We start from the raw sequence: 20,241 nt of genomic DNA, 5'->3' as shown, positions 1-20,241 counted from the left end.
TCCTGGATGCGCTGAGATTTTGCTCTAAGCGATGGCCGGGAAGAGGGAGGGGAGAAGCAGCAGCTCTTCTTTCTTCGGGGGCAGGTCGGGAAGAGAGCAGGCGCAGGCAATGGAGCTGGGAGACCGCTCAAGGCTCTGGAGCTGGACTGGACAAGGGAGAGATGGCAGACTGGAGATGTCGCTCAACAGAAAAGTTTAGTGCTGGCCAGCTTGTTGGAGATCCGTCGGCGGGTACTAAGCGTTATGACCCGATGGCCCTAACGCGAGATTTCGGAAAGGCGAGTGGCGGCGGTGGCTGATGATCCCTGAGTGGCTGGTGCCCGAGTGGCTGAGCCGCGTGTGGCTGTTGTGCTGTGGCTTGACCAACTAGCGCCTGCCGTGCCCCCGGTCGGCCAGGTACGCAGCTCACCAGCTCTGGGTCCGCCCCAGCTAGCCAGGAAAGACACTTTGTCATCTCACAAGAAGGCACGGCCCGCATCCTGGAATCGGCCTGGACTGCATTACGTTGCCTTGTGCGCCATTGCGACTGTGCGACTGCCCTTCCGCCTCTTGCTTCGTGTTTGAATTGGGGCCATGGATGGTCGTTGACCCACGCCCGCTCGTCCGTCATCCAACCTTGGTCCCTTGATCATAGTAGCCTGGCCGTAGTCGTGACAACCTACTTACACACACCACAATGGCCGACACCGAGCCCCCACCAATAACACAAATACAGGCCTCGGACGCCGAGGAAAAGGCCGCCGCCATGGGAGAAAACCAGACGCCCGCCGCAGGCCCAGCAAAAACAACGGGCGACGAGGAGGAGAAAGAGGCGGAACAGACGGACGACGACGAGGGGGACGACGACGACAGTGACTCTGATGCAGGCTCCGACCATGCCTCGCCTGCCCCGGATAAGGCAGAAGCAGAGACAGACAAGGCAGCAAATGCAGAACCAGAAGCATCAGCAGCAGAACCCCCTCGGGAAGAAGCCGACACCTCAACACCTCCAACCGAGGCACCAGCGTTATCCGTCCCGGATACCTCAGACCCGCCGCGCACCTCGGAGCAGATGTTCGACCAGCGCCTGCCCCTCGAATCCCGCTCACGAACAGACTCGCAGTCGACCGTCGCCACCACCGCAACCCGCCCCTCGACGCGCAGCTCCCTCGTCTTTGTCGTCACTGCGCTCGAGACCATTGCCGCTTCCAAAGATGCCCGCAAGAACAAAAAATTGGGCGACAGCACCAATGCCGCCCTGTCTGCCATCAAGAACGAGGGCGACCCCGCGCGCATCAACCCCGAGGTCCTCTTCGAACCCCTTCAACTCGCCTCAGAGGCCCCCAATGTCCCCGTCTCAATCACCGCCCTCGACTGCATCGGCAAGCTCATCAGCTACTCCTACTTCTCCGTCCCCACCGAGCCCCGTCCTGACAGCAGCGAGGCGCCGCCCCTAATTGAGAGAGCAATTGACACAATATGTGACTGCTTCCAGGGTGAGGCCACGGCCCCAGAGATCCAACTGCAGATTGTAAAGTCGCTGCTCGCCGCCATATTGAACGACAAGATTGTGGTACATGGAGCGGGATTGCTCAAGGCTGTGCGACTCACATACAACATCTTCCTCCTATCCAGGTCGAGTGCAAACCAGCAGGTTGCTCAAGGTGCACTGACCCAGATGGTCGGCACCGTCTTTGAAAGAGTCAAGGCCAGATTGGCTGCCAAGGAAGCTCGCTTGAATCTGTCACGCGTGTCTCTCAACGACAAGAACACTTCTGGGGAGAGCGTACATCGGGGAGAACCTAGTCCCACGGGTTTCGACGGCGATGAGCCCAATGGCGAGGACGAGCGTGATGAATCAGCCACGCCCAATGACAAAGCCGTCGACCAACACACTGGGCCCAAGATCACACTGCAAAGCTTTGAAAACAACATGAGCTTCAACGACGATCGTATACACGACAATGCACCGACGCTTGTGACTCGAATCAAGGCCAAGCCTGGCTCACGGCAAGTTTCGGGCCAAGACGGCGCCTCGCCTCACATCAACACCGAGGAAGAGGAAGAGGACGAGATATTCGTCAAAGATGCATACCTAGTCTTCAGAGCCATGTGTCGGCTGAGCACAAAGAGTTTGTCAGTTGACCATGCGCACGATGTGCGGTCGCAGGGCATGCGCTCTAAGCTTCTCTCACTGCACATGATTCACACCATCTTGTTCAATAACATTGCTGTTTTCGAATCGCCCTACGCCACCATCCGCAGTGGCAGCGACGAGCCCACAAGTTTCATTCAGGCGGTCAAGCAATACCTGTGTTTGAGCCTCAGTCGGAACGGTGCAAGTTCAGTAAAGCAGGTGTTTGAAGTGGCCTGTGAGATATTCTGGCAGATGCTCAAATTCCTGCGCATATCACTCAAAAAGGAAGTCGAGGTATTTCTCAAGGAGATTTACCTGGCAACATTAGACAAGCGAAGTGCCCCTGCATTTCAGAAGCAATACATTTTGACAATATTTGGAAGGCTGGCTGCCGACCCCCGAGCCCTGGTAGAGATTTATCTCAACTATGACTGCGACCGCACCGCGCTTGACAACATGTTCCAACGCGTTGTCGAGCACCTGTCCAAGATTTCAAGCAACCCTGTCACAATCACAGCAATGCAACAGCAGGCGTATCAGGAGCAGCGGGAAAAGCAGTCCAAGCAAATGGACTGGCAAACCCGAGGCACCCTGCCACCATCGCTCACTACGGCCTCCATGAACTCTTCACATGAGACTGAACAAAGCTATCCTCAAGAATATGCTATGAAGCAAGAATCGTTGGAGGCCTTGGTCGAGATACTGCGCTCTCTCGTTAACTGGGCACAACAGGCGCTTCCCGAGAACACAAAGGCAGTTCATTCAAGCTTGCGCCCATCACTAGATGACCTCAGGGTATCCATGGATACGCGAACACTCGCAGAGTCCCCAATGATTGGTGCAGACTCTGGCACAGTCACACCGCTTGCGGAAGATGACTACAGCCAGCTTGAAAAGGCCAAGCAGCGGAAGACTGCTCTGACGAATGCCTTGAAGCAGTTCAACTACAAGCCGAAACGTGGACTCAAGACGCTCATAGCAGAGGGCTTCATTCCCTCGAACAAGCCCGAAGACGTTGCTCGTTTCTTCCTGGACAATGACCAGATAGACAAGACGGCACTTGGTGAGTTTCTCGGTGAGGGCGATGCAGAGAATATTGCCATCATGCATGCTTTTGTAGATTTGATGGACTTCTCAAAGACACGCTTTACCGACGCCCTGCGACGTTTCCTCCAGAGCTTCCGGTTGCCCGGTGAGGCTCAGAAAATTGATCGTTTCATGCTTAAATTTGCGGAAAGATATATTACTGGCAATCCCAATGCATTCGCCAACGCCGATACAGCATACGTCTTGTCGTATTCAGTCATTATGCTGAACGTTGACCAGCATAGCAAGAAGATGAAGGGCCCCCGCATGACGGCGGCTGACTTCATCAAGAACAACCGTGGTATCAATGACAATGCCGATCTTCCGGAGGAGTATCTCCAAGGCATCTTTGATGAAATCTCACGAAACGAAATTGTCTTGAACACAGAACAGGAGGCTGCCGCCGACAAAGGTCTAATCAGCCAGCAGCCTACTGGCGGTCTGTCAAGCATTGGTCAAGTGCTGACAGGAAGCGCTCGCGACTCTCAGCGAGAGGCAATTGTTCAGGCTTCAGAAGCAATGGCCAATAAAACTGAGCAGCTTTACAAACAACTCCTTCGTGCTCAGCGGAGAACAGCCGCCACTCCCACTGTATCCAAGTTTATTCCTGCTTCATCCTCAAAACATGTCGGGCCAATGTTCGAAGTCGCCTGGATGCCTGTCCTCACCGCTCTCTCTGGCCAAGCCCAGGATCACAACATTGAAATTATTCGTTTGTGCATTGAGGGCATCAAGCTATCGATTCGTATTTCATGTCTGTTTGACCTGGATAACTCGCGACAAGCTTTCGTCGCGTTCCTCTCACGCTTCACGAACCTCTACAACGTGAGCGAGATGAAGGTCAGGAATATGGAGGCTCTGAAAGCATTAATCGAAATTGCACAGACAGAGGGAAACCTACTCCGAGAATCATGGCGCGAGGTACTCACCTGCGTGTCTCAACTGGATCGTTTCCAGCTCATCTCTGCTGGTATCGACGAGCGCGCCGTTCCCGATGTGCTCAAGTCCAGCTCAGGAACCTCGCAGCCGCGCAAAAACCTCAACGTCCCAGGGAAAAGCCGACGAGCAAACTCGCAAGCAGGCAATTTCGGCTTCCATTCGGAGGTGGCTGAGGAAAGTCGGTCTGCCGAAATTGTTCGAGGAGTAGACCGCATCTTCACCAACAGCGCAAATCTGTCGGGAGAAGCGATTGTCGATTTTGTCAAAGCGCTCACTCAGGTCAGCTGGCAGGAAATCCAATCCTCTGGTCAGAGCGAGTCGCCACGCACGTACAGTTTGCAAAAGTTGGTAGAAATCAGTGGCTACAACATGACGCGTGTACGTTTTGAGTGGACCAATATCTGGCAGGTACTGGGCGCCCACTTCAACGACGTGGGCTGCCATACCAACACCAACGTCGTCTACTTTGCTCTCAACTCGCTGCGGCAGCTGTCGATGAAGTTTATGGAGATTGAGGAATTGCCTGGATTCAAGTTCCAGAAAGACTTTTTGAAGCCTTTTGAGCACATTATCAATAACACCAATGTCGTGTCCGTCAAAGACATGGTACTACGCTGCTTAATCCAGATGATCCAGGCACGGGGTGAGAACATTCGCTCAGGTTGGAAAACTATGTTTGGTGTCTTCACTGTGGCTGCGAGAGAGCCTTACGGTATGTTGAAATCGGTTCAGATCATGTATAGTCGCTAACGAAAAGCAGAGGGCATCGTCAACCTTGCATTTGAGAACGTCACTCAAGTGTACAACACACGCTTTGGTGTCGTCATATCGCAAGGTGCTTTTGCTGACCTGATCGTCTGCCTTACCGAGTTCTCAAAGAATTTCAAGTTCCAGAAGAAGTCACTCCAGGCGATAGAACTTTTGAAGTCGTCTGTACCCAAAATGCTCCGGACACCTGAATGTTCATTGTCTGCTCGCGCTGGCTACTTGAAAGAATCCGAAACGACCTCTTCCATACCAAAACAGCCCAGCCGGCAAACGCAGGAAGAGCAGTTCTGGTTCCCGGTCCTCTTTGCTTTCCACGATGTATTGATGACTGGCGAGGACTTGGAAGTGCGGTCAAGAGCCCTGAGCTACCTGTTTGACACTCTGATCAGCTACGGCAACAACTTTCCTCGTGAATTTTGGGACATGCTTTGGCGGCAGCTGCTGTACCCAATCTTCATGGTATTGAAATCCAAGTCGGAGATGACAAAGGTTTTGAACCACGAAGAGCTTTCCGTCTGGCTTTCCACAACCATGATTCAGGCTCTGCGCAACATGATTAAGCTTTTTACTCACTTTTTCGATTCTTTAGAGTACATGCTCGACCGCTTCCTCGATCTTCTGGCACTTTGTATATGTCAAGAGAATGACACATTGGCGCGCATTGGCAGTAATTGTCTCCAGCAGCTTATACTGCAAAACGTCCAAAAATTCACGCCAGGCCACTGGAGCCAGGTTGTGAGGGCGTTCGTCGATCTCTTCCAAAGGACAGAGGCTACTGCATTATTCTCTGCAGCCACCAGCGGATCATCACCACAGCATCCTCCAGTGAACGGATCCGGAAACTCGGCAGACAGCATGACACCAACAACAGATGGGCCAACAGGCGAGCTATCCCTACAGACACCTGCGGAAGAGCCAAAGGTAGACAACGCGCTTGGCATCAACGGTCTGTCAAATGCACAGCAGCCACCCCTTGTCGCCTCAGAGTCTACCAGCACCCTTGGCGGCGAGCAACGTATGCCCTCTCCGCTACCCAAACGTCAAACACAAGAGCTTGAGGACTATCGTCCTGAAGGACAAGACCTCCAGCAGCCTCCTGTTGTGGTTACCGCCGCCCGCCGGCGTTTCTTCAATCAAATCATAACCAAGTGTGTTCTTCAACTGCTCATGATTGAGACTGTACAAGAGCTCTTCACCAACGACGCCGTTTACGAAAAGATCCCCTCGGGAGAACTCTTGCGTCTCATGGCCGTACTAAAGAAATCCTACCACTTTGCAAAGCGATTTAATGCGAACCGCGATTTGCGGTCCCGACTCTTCAGAGAAGGTTTTATGAAGCAGCCGCCGAATTTGCTCAAGCAGGAAAGTGGATCTGCGTCGGTCTACGTCAGCATTCTCTTCCGGATGTATCACGACACGTCCAACGACCGCGCTGCCTCGCGCGCAGATACTGAAGCTGCGCTGATTCCCCTATGCGAAGACATCATCGCGTCTTATGTGGAGCTTGATGAAGAAACCCAGCAGCGCAACATTGTCACTTGGCGACCTGTTGTTGTCACCGTGCTGGACGGCTACACCGGTCTTCCTAACGCCGACTTTGAAAAGAACATTGATCTTTTCGCGCCTCTTGTAGTCGGGCTCCTGGGCACTGAGATGGCGCCAGACTTGCAGCGCAGCGTGCAGGCCCTTGTGGGGCGCATTTTCGAAACTAAACTCGGAATGGCCAAGGTACCGCTCATGCCAGCAGCCAGCCGGAGTCCACGGGGAAGTTTTATGGGCAGCCCTACGATGGCGATGCAAAGGAGGTTCAGCACAAGTAAGGGCGGGAGGTAGTGTTTTAGATTTCTTCTTTTGGCGTTTCATTTCAACGATACCCTTTTTAGGGGGTTTTACAATTTAACTCGATCGAGGAGAATAGTAGGATTTTCTTTTTCACTTAGCTTCTAGCCTCACAGCAGCTTTAGGGTCTGTGTTTTGCATATTTGGTTCCTCCACGGCTGGAGAGGGATATTCCTCTTTTTCTCATATCTGTGCATCTGTGACGACAGGCGTTTGGCTCTAGACACGAAAGGGTGAATGCAATCCAATAATGCGGCTGGAATGACTGTATGAACAAATGTACATTCGGATATGTTATTTAAGCTGAAATAATTCCCTTAGGATAACACCATTTTTTGCGATCTACAAATCTTTTTCCTAATTTCTATAGAGCCTTTTCTCCAGTGATTGTAATCTATAGCAGCTAAAGAGTAGAGTTATTTTATAAATGTGGTGCTCCAGATATTGTTTTGTAGTTTTGTACTGTCGACCTCGGAAAGGCTGACTTTCAATGTACATTGACTTAGAAGCACTCATAGTATTCATTGTTTATTTCACTGCAGAATTGGACTTACATGATAACATGAGACGAATAACTGGGCAGATCTTATGTCACAGCTTCCACGAAATGAAGGACCTAAGGATGCCAATGTCTAAAACATGGTGGTGGTACAATATCATCGGCGGTATTACGGATATGAAAACGCCCAAGCTTTGTCGATCTGGTAAACAGGTTTAGTCAGCCCCAACCTGGTTATTCTCGCCACCTCGCGACTCTCTATTCTATTTCAACTCCACTTATACTACTAGACCTTGACAAACCGCGACCATGGAACAATCAAGTCCCCTCATAGAACAGCCTGGCACCCCTAAACGTCGCCGCACCACTCCTCTGACTAGGGATGATCGGTTGAGGATCCATACATTATGGAAAGCTGGTCTTAAACAGCAATGGATAGCAGACCATCTTGGCTTCAAACTTCGCCAAGTGACATACGTGCTTAGCGGACCCGTAACACCACGAAAGAAGACTGGTCGACCTAAGAAAAAACCAGCGTCAGAGGAGGAGGTGCAGGAACTCAGAGATGGGCTGCAAAATTTGAACAGCAGACTACTCGAGTTGCAGCACGGGGTGCAAAGTCCTAGTAATGGGCAAAAAAGTATCAAAAACAGACCGGACAGTTTCAGAGGCATGCCTAAAGACATAGATCATTGTCTACAGAACGTAAAGCATCACCCACAACATTTTCAGCAAGTTCCGCAGCAAGTATACCATGGCCATCATTTGCCAGGACATGTCAACCAGGTGCCACAACAAATATACCATCATGAGCTACCAGGGCAAGCCCACCAAGTGCCGCAACACCCACACCAGGGGCTTCCACAACACCTTCAGCAGGTACCACAGCAGATTTATCAAGTGCCACAACACATCCATCCAGTACCACAGCCAATTCACCAGGCACCGCATCAAGTCTACCAGGCGCCGCAGCAGATCCATCAGATACCACAGCACGTATCCAAAGAGCTACCGCAGCAAATACCAGGACTTCGGGCGTCCCCGCAGCAAGTACCAGGAATCCAGCAGCCACAACAGCCAGTACCAAGACCCGAGCAGCTGCAACAGCAAGTAGTTCCAGAACCACAAAAGACGCCAGAAATCCAGGAACCGCAGGCACAAAGAGATCAAGATTTGCAAGATGCAAACAAAGAGACACAACCGACGGTTGAAGACAAAGAACCGGAAAAACATTCTGTAGACAAGGACCGGGAACAGGAACACATCGTTCAGAAGCCGCAAAAGACAGGCCCGCACAAGACAGAGCAGGAGCCTCAACACCCTCAAAAGACACAGGACCACCAAGAACCAGAGCATACAGACAACGGATCGCAAGATACAAACCCCGAGTCGCCTGAAGAATAACAACGTCGCAGAACGCCAAGTACACACTGCTCTCACTCATCTCCGCACCAAATGACACGAGCAACCCGCCCCGGAAAACTCCACATACAGCAATTACCGCGCCGCCGGAATTCTCTTACGCCACAAAGAACTCTAATAGTAAGCTTATGGTGCTTACAACAACTCCAGCCCGCCACTACATAGAGAGCAAGTTTTAGATCCCCCCAACCCAACCCAATCCAACCCAATAAACTGTCTCCATAAACAAGCGTTTCCTTATTCGCAATAACTAAAGAATACAAATCCACATTTACACCGGTCCGTATTCTCCTGCCACGATGTTTGCTTGTTCGTCCAAGCCCGTTTAGCGGTGTGGAAACTTAGCCATGCATCCTGCGAAGAAAGAAAGAAAAAATCGTGGGAATGTTAACGGTTGTCTAATGGGGTAACTGTTAGGACGACATGGGAGGAAGGGGGGGGAGCGGGATCAGGAAAGAAATGTGTATAGTTGGGAATTGAGTTTGATCGATGAAGTAGAAAGGCAGAAAAATATCTCCTCCGTTACTCCAATTAATCTAATTCCTACACCCCCCCATTCTAAGCTCAACCTACAAAATATAAATCCACTTTCAAACCCGTGACTCTACTCTTCTCCATTCTCACTAAGTATCCCATCCCATCCCATCCCATCCTTCCACACATCTCCAAAAAAAACGTCCAAGCTCAGCCACCACCCCCACATCACCCCACCTATTTCCACCCCGCCCCGATCAAATTTTCCCTCTTGCCCTGACCAAAAAAAAAATTCAACCATGGAAATGAAATGGAAACAAATAGACAAAAAAGAAAGCGACCGATGTGGGACTCGAACCCACAGCCTCAGCCTTAGGAGGGCTGCGCGCTACCATTGCGCCAACCGGCCTTGTTGATTTGTTGAAAGACCTGGCTTTTAGACCATTGATATACGCTATATAAAAATTGAAATGACGTACTACCCATCCCGTTCCAGTCCCAGCACTTCAAACATGCAAACATGTATTCGAGGTTTTAATTACTCTTGACAGCAGTAAAAAAAAAGAATTGTAACACTACAACACCTTCTACAACTACTCTCTTGTACAATACTCTGTGTAGCTAGATGAAGATACCAAACTATGCAGAAGAGTAAAAAAAAACAAAGTTAAGAGAAGAATGAAAAAAAGATATCATTTTGGTGAAAAAAAAAACATGCCAGAACATAAGTGCCCCATGTAGACCTACATAATTTCTCTCTTTCCCTCTCTCTCTCTCTCTCTCCAAAGGAAACAAAACGCTTTTCATAACTGTACAAAAAAAAAGAAACACAAATCTCAAACGACGCCCCCATCAAAAAATCTCAAAAGATGAGGACGATGATGATGATGATAAAGGGAGGGAAACATGAAAAAAAAGGGTAAAAATGAAAATCATGCACTTTCCGCCCTCCCACTTCCCCTCCTCCCTCCACCACTTCTACCCATCCCTTCACCAACCGACGCTTCATACCCCGGATCCTCACTCAACTCGCTCATACTCTCCGTATTGCTCAGCATACTGGCTCGTTTACTCTGCCAAGAAGAAGGTACATTGCCATCACTGGGTGTACTCGGTCTCGACGAAGTCGATGATTGCTTTTGTATAGGGGAGGGGGGTTGACGAGCGGATTGCGCCGTTCCTTGGGCGATAATCGTAGAGCTGGATCGGAGGGACGACTTGCGGCTCGCAGTGGTGCTGCTGGAGGCGTTGCTCCAGCGGCGCTCGCGGGATTCGAGGGGGCGGAGGCGGGCGTCGATGTCGAGGTCGGTGGTGGTAGGGGTGATGCTGCGGGAGGAGCTGCGGGAGTGGGAGCGGTCTCTGTTGCGGGTTGGCTGGAGGAGGCTGGAGCGGCGCTTGCGGGAGGAGCCGGTGTGCGAGAGGGTGCGGTGGTGGGCGTGGGTGTGGTGGCCGGATTTCTCGACGTCGGCGCTGCGGCTGCTGAGGCCGCGTGCACGCTTCCATCCGCGCCAGCCAGTCCACCAGAGCCAGCCGCCTTCTTCGCGGGCGATTTCGCGTTGGCGGGCGCGGACGCGCTTGCGGAGTTCGGCTCGTCGCTCGTTTTCGGTGGCCCAGTATTCGTTTCTGTAGACTTCCCACTCTTGGCGGAAGTCGGGTGTGAATGGCTTCGGTAAAAGAAGAAGCTTGATGTAGTCTCCTCCAGGCGCAATGTCTTCCTCGGCATACTCCTTGCCATCCTCGACTATACGGTGTCGTGGGCGGCCTCCGTCCAACGCATGCTTGTTCTCCTGTGCAACATTGATAAAGTGATATGAGCTTCCTCCCGTCTCTCCGCCCCATAGGCCACCGGAGAAGGGCACAACAAAGTGCGCCCACTCGACCAATTCTCTCCACCACGGCCCTCTTATGACGACAATCTTGGCATTCATTCCCCTCAGCCCGCGGTTGGCAACACCAATCCAGCGTCGTGGCCATCGGACTCCTCTCTCCCATTGTCCCGTTGCCCAGAACAAAAGGGCCGTAACCACACCCGTGATGAAGCCGACCTTTTGCAACATATCAAGCAGCCAGTATTGTGAACCACCAATTCCCTTGCCGTCCTCTCGCGGCCGTAGCCACAGCAGGTAAAAGCAGAAGCCTATCCATACCGCCAGCAGCGTAAGCACAAAAGTGTTTTGTCGGCGCCGCGCGCGGAGGGTGAGGTACTGGCTGCGCAGACTGGCTTCTAGGATGAGGAGATTCAAGTATATCTGCGGCGGAGACGACGGAAGGAGGGCCGTGGGGTCGCTAATGACGGGCGGTCGCGGGGTCTTGATGGTAGGGAGTCGGTCGTTTGCGTCGTGGGGGCCGTGTGCGAGTATCGAGGCCGAGTATGGCGGCGGGTCTCTCTCCATGCTCTCGGCGAGCTTGTTTACGTTTGTGCTGGGCGGCGGAGCGCCTTTGACCATCTGGTCCAGCGTCTGGTTCGCCATTTTGCGTGTGTGGTTCACCGTCCGTGGCGTGCTTCTGTGACGTCGACTGCGTCTGCGTCTGGCGATGACATGTGAGGCCCGAGGCACAGGAGCCGAGAGTTGTAGTAGCAGCAAGGGCAGAGCGCTATTGCATGGCGATATATGTGCCGGGAGAACGCGTCCCTGGGTTTGTGACTTTCATGTGAAGATGCAAGGGTCTCGTGCTCATATCGAACGAGAGAGAGAGGCAGAGGGTGTCGTGTATGCGCGACTCGGGTGGCATGGGAGGATGCAGCCGCTGGCCTAGCCGGGAGCGGTGAAGACTAGGATTGCTGGCACCGTTGTCTGTCTACCCCACCACGCCTAGCATCGTATAGGCAGGCCGGGCTGGGAGGCTTCGACGGTCTGAGGTGACACGTCCTAGGCCATGCACTAGATCAAGACGTGGACGGGACGGGGCCGGGGCAGACTGCATGCAGGGCCTCATGTGAGGAGATCATCTCTGCGCCCGCCGGCCATGGGAGGGGTACCGTCCACCCGGGCGGAGTCTCAACACACACCACCCATCACGAGTTGACTGCATCTAAGCAAAAAAAAAAAACACTATGCTAACATTGTCATGCCTGCCGTTGGAGAGGCTCGACTCTACTAACCAAACGCCAAGCGGTTGACAACCCAACCTCCAAACGCCCAGTACTATGCACATCCATCTATCCACCCAATTCTATCCGCGTCTTCGTTCCTGTTCTCTCCGCCTGACTTCCTCCATCTCCTCTAGCATCACCCGGTTGAATTGCTCCCACCCGTCCAGGTACACATGGTGACCAGCCTTATTGATGATGATAACCTTGGCAATGCCGTGGTCTTGCTTCTTCTCCTCGGGCGATGCCTTTGCTAGTATGCGTTCACGCTCCTGTTTCATCTTCTCCTCAGCAGCGAACCCGCCCGCAACATCCATCCAGTCATTCTCGCCGTACATGAAGATGACAGGGAAACCCTTCTCGCGCTGCGCAGCCGGTTCAGAGCCTGCAGATTGGTTTGGTGGGGCATCGCCATCCACAGAAGGCGTGTCATGTGCTTGTATCCACTGCCGCCCTACGCCCTGTATCCTCCGAATCAGAGGGCTGCGGGCAAATGCACCGGGGGCTAGGAGGTATGACAGCGCATACTCTGAACTACCACGCTGGCGGAACAGAGCATAGCTGTAGTCGTGCAGTGCCTGCGCTTCCTCTTCGGGCAGATGTGAGAACCGGCGTGATGTCCATCCCGACACAAGACGCGGTCCAAGAGGCCCTGACCAGCGGACAAAGGTAAAGGGGGATACCATATTTGCTTCCCAGAGTGAATACAGCCACCATGGTAAACGTCGTCTGGGTGGCTCCTTGCCGTCTTTTGCTGGGGCTGGGACATGTTAGTTGTGTGCTGACGCCACCAACCCTGGTCTCAACGTACCTTTTCCCTTTTGCTGGTTCATGAAATTGTTTTTATCCGCCGTTGACGCTTGTACCCCGCTTTGGTTCGTCTCGGCAGCGTCCTGGGTAAACTCGTTTGCCATGGTTGAATCCCGGGGTCCAGGCATCTCTTCGTCTACTGCATATGGGTCTTCTGGTATGCCCACAGGGGAAGCCAGGATCAACTTGTTCAGATGGCCCGGATACTTCAATGCGTAGGCCACGGCCAGGTATCCACCCAGACTATGGCCCAGCAGTGTGAAGCGCTCCAGCCCTCGCTTGATCCTCCACTCCTCGAGCGCATCCACGAACCACGACTCGGTTTCTGCAATCTTGCCCTCCTTGTCTTTGGCATGGATTTTGAACGGCGGCCGGCTACTTCGTCCCATGCCTAGCAGATCCAGTGCATAGACCTTCCAACCCTCGGCACGCGACATGGCCTCAAAGTTGCGATAAAAGAAGCCCAGCCCAGCACCGTAGCCATGCAACATGACCAGATTGTTCTCCACCTCCTCGCCCAGCCGCTCGACAGAAAACTCATTGAGCGCACGATCCTTGCCACTCAGCGCAACCATCTGCGAGTTCCATCGTCGTGGGCCATAAGGGTCGTTGGCCGCAGTGGTCGTGGTGTGGTCCTCAGGGTGTTTCGGTGGCGCATGCAGGTCGACGGACGAAGGCACCGCAGAGCCTGAGGCGGTGCCTGTTTGCGTGTGTGTCGGTGGGCTCTGGAGGTGGGGGATAAAGGAGAGGACGCGGTGTTCGGTTGCCATGGGAGAGAGGCCAGCCCACCACTGCTCGAAGCCTGCCTTTGCTGACAGCGGGAACCATTTGGAGAAGCGGCCTTGTTGTGCCTCTCCCTGCTCCTTTGCGCGCTGGCTCGCCAACATGCTCTGCTGGCCTCCCTGGGCGCCTTCTGCATGATCCGCGGCCGCCATGGTGGAATTCGCTTTGCTTTCGATACGAATGGGAGTGCTGAGGCTCAGACTGATATAACTTGCGCCGCCAAATCCAACGCTCTTGTGAAGCACGTTGCGTGCGGTTGGTCGTGCCAGATAGGACCTGAGCATTCGCAAGCGCACCGTGTATGCAGACAGGGGAGTCTTTGATGTAGTAAAAGTCCGCAGGCGCGAACTCAAAGTAGGTGGCGGTATGATTGCGGTATTTGTGGTGTCGCAGAGCGCACTGAGGCGCTGACTGCGATGAAGTAAATTGGGGCGAAGTGCTGACGTCGACGCTCCCTGGACGAGTGCGGATGGCGAATGGAGATTGCGACCCGGAGATAGTGAACACCGGCCCGTATCGACCAAGACGTCGGGCGAATTATCAGCCCGCCCCCGTCACACCGAGTATGTAGTAGTAGTACACTTGTGTATCATATAAGGGCTGGGGTGAGCAAGCCAGGTATGTAAGTCAGTCTTGGCAACGAGGCGAGCAGAGAAACAGGTGTTCAGAATGCCATGTGCCATTGCCCAAGGCACCATCGATAAAAGTCACTTGAGCCTCCTCACCTGCCTGACCGCGCGCACTACCGCCCCCCGCCAATCACATTCCCCTGATCCACCACACCGATGACCGAGGCGTTCCTTTGGCGGCATCCACCCCTTTGCCTAGACTCTTCACCGTCTACGCACTCGTCATAGGCACAAGTTGACAAAAGTAGCCGGGACAGTTTGTATGTATGTATTGTTGCTTTGTCATGTACATCGTGATATGGTATCCCGCCCTATGCGAATAGGAAGAAACAAAAACGCCGGTCCCAATGCAAATGTCCCGCATGCATGTAGTGTACAGTAAGCACCCTTGGTTCCCTTGTATTCTTACACTCTCTCCGCTTGCCGTCAAAAGCATTTGCTATCGCTCGACGCATATTTCTTCTTTCTATGGTGCTGTGGTAAAATGCGCCATGGAATCCAACAAACCTCTTTGTCGGTGAAGCTCTCGTGCTAGAATGTGGTAGACCGCCAGATGTGATTTGTCCATTTTCAATCTGGTATTTCTTGTTGCGTGTTGAGGGCTGGTATTCTGCGTTGTAACGCTGTCATGCAGACTTGACTTCCAGTAACATGTCCTCAGACGAAGAGATCTAAACTCCCAGTTCCGAGCAACCAGCGCCTTCATTCGGCCAGCCGTATGCGCATGTACTGATTAAACATTACGCCAGTCTTGAGTTCTCTCATACAAACGGTTTGGGCTCTTGCGCAAACGGCACAGAGTTGGCACTGGTTACGCTCTGCAGGCTCATCCTGGTATCCCTTTTGTAGTTTGCGCTTCCCGGCCTATATTGTTTTTGGAGACGCCCGCTGTTGCTAGAACTTCCAGAGTCCGTTCTGATCTGAGCAGCAAACGGCCGCTGGGGGAGTCCCATGCCCTGCTTTTCGAACAGTGCTTCCTGGCTCATGGGCACCTGGCTCATGGGCGCCTGGTTCAGCACACTTTGCGGCTCCGGGCGTCGCTTTCGCTTGATGCAGCACCAGTTGCGGTCGTATGGATAGGCCCAGAAGAGATAGCAGACGGTCCATATGACGGCGATGGTGGGTATGATTCCGAGGCAGATGATAAGGGCGATGGCGGTTCCTGTGATTGCTGGGCCACCACTGCTGGTCCCTCCCAGAAAGCGCGCTTCAAGGTGGTTGATGGCAGGCATAGTGGTCGTACTGTGTTCAAATGAGGCAGTCGATGTATTTTCTGGCCACAGGGAGGAGTGGTGTGCTAATGCGAACGAACAGTCACAGTGGGGGTTATGGTCAGATTGCTATAGAAACGACTGGACGGGAATGGGTGCACAACGTTCGAGCAGCGAGGGGTGCAAGGTGGTAATCACCTGTGAAAGTGGATGGAAGTTGAAACACAAAGGTATTGCACTTGCCGATGAAGCGCTTTGTATGCGGGTCTCAAAGGAGCCCACTCTCGGAAACGTCATGGGGCATCGAGGGTGAACATGACGCATATAGCCATTATGCCGAGCCTTTTGACACTGTGGCGTTTACGTACTAACTATACGCTACTACGCGCGAGGTGTAGATCCAAGTCTTCCAAGTAGTAGTCCAGCTGTCGCCGAGCCCAACTCGTCATTCACTGAAGCCGTAGCAGTGCTCTATCTCGACACGGTGCAATCCCTTCAAATTAGTGGCGCAGAAATTGCCTGCGTGCACGGAGTAGTTGTTGTTGTTACAGAAATAGCGAGGATATAGGGGATCTCCCGTTGTCAGGCATGACGCTACCCGCGTGCCGTACCAGCCGCGAGGCCAAAAGCCTGAAGGATGGTGAGCGCCACAGGTGACCAGGTCATTGACGTATTGTGGCCTGTAGCGTAGCGTTAGCCCTGGTTTTCGCTACCGGACTCGGAAGACCCGGCGATGACAACATGGATGCAGGGCCAGGCCCTGGCCAGAGAACATCAATCTGTGGGGAAAGGGTCTGCCGTGCGCGCACTCAGGCATCGAATCCAAGGCCAGCACACTCCGCCTCGACTCTCTTCCGATGAGCCTCAAACGGTCGTTGCAGCCATAAAATGAAGGACCGTGTCTGCGTCGCGAACTTGTCAGACGGATGTGGGGCGCCCGTTCCAGCAATAGGCGAAACGCCTTTGCTGTCTAGACGCCGACACCCACAGTCTGAGCCTGAGGCGAGGCGAGGCGAGGCTGAGTGTGTGTACGTACCTCCATGCTTTGCAATCGTCTTGGATATACTGCGTGAGTCGCTGCGCCATATTTCTCGCCTGCCCGCTTCACCCAAGTCAACAACTTCGACCGCCTTGAAGTTTTCGTCATCTGGGCTCGCGTCCTTGGCGGCCCGCAGAGTTGATTGGAAAAGAGCTTCTGTTTCGTGCCATGGCATGGTCGAGTCACTTTCGGCGTGTACCAAGACCAGATTGAACCTTGAACAAGTTCCTAAGCTGTCGTCAGCGACGGAAAACTCGGCTCCAGCATCTCATGATGGTGAGACTTGGCGAGACGACGTGTGCCACAGGAAATTGGCTCAACTTACGCGCCATGGCCGCAAGTCGATCGTCGGTACGCCATGTACAGACCATTCTCTGCGCGAACCATTTCTGAAATGCAGGGAAGATCCTGATTGGCGCCAGCACTGGAACTACTCCGCCAATAGAGTACGATGAAAATGCATTGCCAGCATTAGTAAATGCTGCACACAGAATGAGACATGCGAATTCAATGCCCGAGTTAGCCGCGTAACGGTGTGCGATACCAGACACTACCGCTGTTCCTAATGAATGACCAAGAAGCACAATTCGCTTTGGGGGTATGTGGCATTTGTTTAATGCCCAATCTATAACTGCTTCTGCGTCGTCCAGCAACCCAGATTCCGACGGCTCTCCCTTGGAGAGGCCGAAGCCGCGGTAGTCAAATGCTAGCACGAATATTTTGTCTGATGCACCGGCGGAGAATGATCGATATTCGATTGTTCGACGCTCCTGCGCCAAGGTTGCAGAGTTGCCGTGAAAGTAGATGAGTAGCCTTGCTTCTGGGTCCTTGCATAGTGATTTCCAAGCTACTGTGTCCTCTACTTTGCTGCCGGTCTTTTCTTCAACGAAAGTACTTTCGTTCTTCGCATAAACACCGAGTGGTGCAACAAGCCATGCAAACAGTTCATGTTTGTCTTTCGTTGCAATGCGAAAGGGTATAACCTGGTTTTCTGCGTCCGTGAGTATATACATTACTGCTTGGCGCTGGCATGGGCATGTAGGACGTACTGAGATACCCGGCTCTTTCGGGTTCAGTCAACCATTTCCCAGGAAAGAAAGTGATGTTGTGGAGGTACAGCATTTCTGTTTCTGTCAGCGTGAATCAGCTTCAGCTTGTGTCTCGTGAATCCTGACGTTTCTGCACCCATGGCAAGCAACAAAGCAATGTGGCTGGTACCCATAGTAAGCTGATAAAGGATAATATTGTTCCAATCGAATCGGTGATGCCCATGTCGGAGTCGTTTGTGGATGCGAGCGTAGGAAAGAAACGGATGAGGACATGGGCGGGAGCCTAGTAGCGCGTGGCTTCCGCAGACCCTCTGTGGCTTCCACTTCCAGATGTCAAGCCACAACAGCCATCAATTTACAGACTTGCCGCAACCTTTACCATCGCCAAAAACTCTGATTAAATGGAAGCACCAACATATGTGCAAGAGACGGTATTGCTGTTTTGCCGATGGAGAGATGGTAATTAAGTACATGCTACACATCACATAATTTGATTACTACGCATTCTACAACTCGCAAATTCATCAACAAGTCATATTTATGTGCTATTAAATCAGGAAAAACGATAGCCATTCACTATTGCACTGCAAAATCGATAAAAACTTATGGAAAAGTCATTGCCGTGCTATTTTCTCACCTACCACTTGTCCACCCTGCAATCCATTACGAACCATAAAGGTCATCATTTAAACAAAGTCCCTTGTTCCCCCCTTACGCCATTCAACCATCTCATACTGCTCAGGCGGCTCCGAGCCACGAAACTCGGGATACAAAGACGGATGGCGCGCAACATTAAGCTGTTGATCCGCCAGATTAACGATGCTCGTCGCGCGGTGGATCACACTATCCCTAGCCGTCCCGCGCTTCATAATCGTCTCCGCTCGCTTGTACTCTTCGGACTGAAGAGCTTCCCGAGCGAGCATGATTTCCTGGTTTCCGTCAGCCGTGTAGCGCTTGGGCTGGGCGACTGGGACCTCGGCAAAGACGCGTGATTCGCGGCCGTTGGCGCGCTGGATGCCTGTAGGGGAAGAGTAGAAGGAGGAGCCTGAGAAGCGATAGGCTTCAGGTACTGTGAGAAAGGTGTTAGGTTCGTACTCTACCCTCGGCGCTTCTGGCGAGACTCGGAGCAAATTATCTGGGTAGTTGTGAACTGTGTCGCCCTCAGCGGCGCTGAAGGGGCGATTAGCTTCAGGCTCGACATACGGATTCTGCGTTGTGTCCGACGGCTTTTTATCGCGCAAGATATTGCTCTTTACCTTTTGCCAAGTCGATGGCTTTTTGCTCTCCTCATGCTCATGTGCGCCACCCAGTTCGACATCCAACTCAGAGGGGGCATTGTCTTGCGAGGACAACCCATTGTGTGCCTCACTCTCCTTGGCCATGTCTGGAGTAACAGGCTTCAGCTTACCAGACTCCCACTTCTCAAGCTGCTTCTGCATCTTACGACAGTTGGGGCATTTTCCTTTGCTGCGCAAACAGAGCAGGGCGGCAAGCATCACGATTAGCAGGGCTGCTAGCAGAATGATGACTGCTAAAACGGCATAGGCAAAGGCGTCGTCGGTCTTTGGTGTACTAGAAGCTGCCTCAGGAGGAGCAGTTGAAACGGGCTGAATAGCGGTCGCAGAAGAGACTGGTGGCGTTGTCTGCAAAGCTGTAGATGTTGATGAAAGAGTAACTGTTGAAGGGCTATCAGTCGTTGTCGGGGTTACAGATGTTGACAAAGGAGTGGGATTTGAAGGGACATCTGTCGTTCTTGAGCTTCTAGGCATTGATGAAAGTGTAACCGTTGAAGAGTCATCAGTGGTCGTTGATGCTACATTTGTCGTTGAGGCGGCAACATACGTGCTTGTGGTCTCAGGAGCATCTGTTGCATATACAGTGGTATGTTCAGTGACTAGAACTGTACTGTAAGCTGGATATGAAAATCCCTGCATTGTTTCCCTGATCTTATGAAGTGATTTCGAGAACGCGATAATGCCTTTCCTATTCCTTGGAGATATTTGATGATGTTTTGCTTTGGTTCTTTGAGGGTCAATGATGGATTATGGAACTATTCTAGTGAAATTATAAGTGAAGTCAGCCACGATCATTATTGCATATATCGTAGATAGACGCTTGACTTTGTGAGTACACAATATGTGGGGCTAAAGTGTGAAGGCACACTTCCAGCACACGGATTGGCCTTGGTGAAAGAATGCTATGTATACACACAATGTGTCTCAGACATATTATGAAATAAGCAGATATAGTGGATGATCTTGAATAATTTACTTGATAGGGCCTTGGAAGAGCTAATGACTGTGTTCCAAAAGACTTCCCATCATCGTATTTGGTTATAAGAATAAGCAGCTATCACCGGTTAAAGTTACCGAATAGCAAAAGACCCAATTTACACTCTTGACTCGCCACCTACATTGAACCGTTCTAGCTTACTGAATGTTGCCATGTGTCCGCCCCATGTGTTCATAGGTCTCACCCCACTACCA

The 20,241-nt window shown here is 52.3% G+C and overlaps 5 protein-coding genes across 5 annotated transcripts; 2 read left to right on the top strand and 3 right to left on the bottom strand.

Annotated features, from left to right (window-relative positions):
• Window positions 1-441: 441 nt before the first annotated feature.
• PSV08DRAFT_383339 (uncharacterized protein) lies at window positions 442-6,742 on the top strand (the record flags this gene model as incomplete). Its single annotated transcript, XM_066093417.1, has 10 exons — window positions 442-3,130; window positions 3,161-3,403; window positions 3,443-3,641; window positions 3,672-3,862; window positions 3,893-3,956; window positions 3,987-4,519; window positions 4,550-4,600; window positions 4,631-4,735; window positions 4,769-4,853; window positions 4,902-6,742. The coding sequence occupies exons 1-10, from the start codon at window positions 677-679 to the stop codon at window positions 6,740-6,742; spliced, it is 5,766 nt and encodes a 1,921-aa protein (XP_065947932.1). The 5' UTR covers window positions 442-676.
• An 814-nt stretch (window positions 6,743-7,556) lies between these two features.
• On the top strand, window positions 7,557-8,871 carry PSV08DRAFT_406118 (uncharacterized protein; the record flags this gene model as incomplete). The annotated part of the gene is made up of 1 exon (XM_014217757.2): window positions 7,557-8,871. The coding sequence occupies one exon, from the start codon at window positions 7,557-7,559 to the stop codon at window positions 8,649-8,651; it is 1,095 nt and encodes a 364-aa protein (XP_014073232.1). The 3' UTR covers window positions 8,652-8,871.
• A 1,204-nt stretch (window positions 8,872-10,075) lies between these two features.
• Window positions 10,076-15,688, bottom strand: PSV08DRAFT_191496 (Spo7-like protein-domain-containing protein; the record flags this gene model as incomplete). Its single annotated transcript, XM_014217759.2, has 5 exons — window positions 10,076-11,590; window positions 12,354-12,994; window positions 13,046-14,238; window positions 14,539-14,552; window positions 15,224-15,688. 5 exons carry the CDS (start codon window positions 15,686-15,688, stop codon window positions 10,076-10,078), a joined length of 3,828 nt encoding a protein of 1,275 aa, XP_014073234.2.
• A 191-nt stretch (window positions 15,689-15,879) lies between these two features.
• On the bottom strand, window positions 15,880-17,978 carry PSV08DRAFT_212471 (Alpha/Beta hydrolase protein; the record flags this gene model as incomplete). Its single annotated transcript, XM_014217761.2, has 5 exons — window positions 15,880-16,347; window positions 16,704-16,934; window positions 17,032-17,697; window positions 17,756-17,830; window positions 17,882-17,978. 5 exons carry the CDS (start codon window positions 17,976-17,978, stop codon window positions 16,262-16,264), a joined length of 1,155 nt encoding a protein of 384 aa, XP_014073236.1. The 3' UTR covers window positions 15,880-16,261.
• A 453-nt stretch (window positions 17,979-18,431) lies between these two features.
• PSV08DRAFT_233201 (uncharacterized protein) lies at window positions 18,432-19,251 on the bottom strand (the record flags this gene model as incomplete). The annotated part of the gene is made up of 1 exon (XM_014217762.1): window positions 18,432-19,251. One exon carries the CDS (start codon window positions 19,249-19,251, stop codon window positions 18,442-18,444), a length of 810 nt encoding a protein of 269 aa, XP_014073237.1. The 3' UTR covers window positions 18,432-18,441.
• Between the last annotated feature and the right edge of the window lie 990 nt (window positions 19,252-20,241).

Source organism: Bipolaris maydis (assembly GCF_028858645.1).
Source record: "Bipolaris maydis strain C4 unplaced genomic scaffold PSV08scaffold_19, whole genome shotgun sequence".
In the NCBI taxonomy this organism is placed as follows: domain Eukaryota; kingdom Fungi; phylum Ascomycota; class Dothideomycetes; order Pleosporales; family Pleosporaceae; genus Bipolaris; species Bipolaris maydis.
Note: the sequence above shows the minus strand (reverse complement) of the source record. Positions and strands in the feature narration are given on the sequence as shown.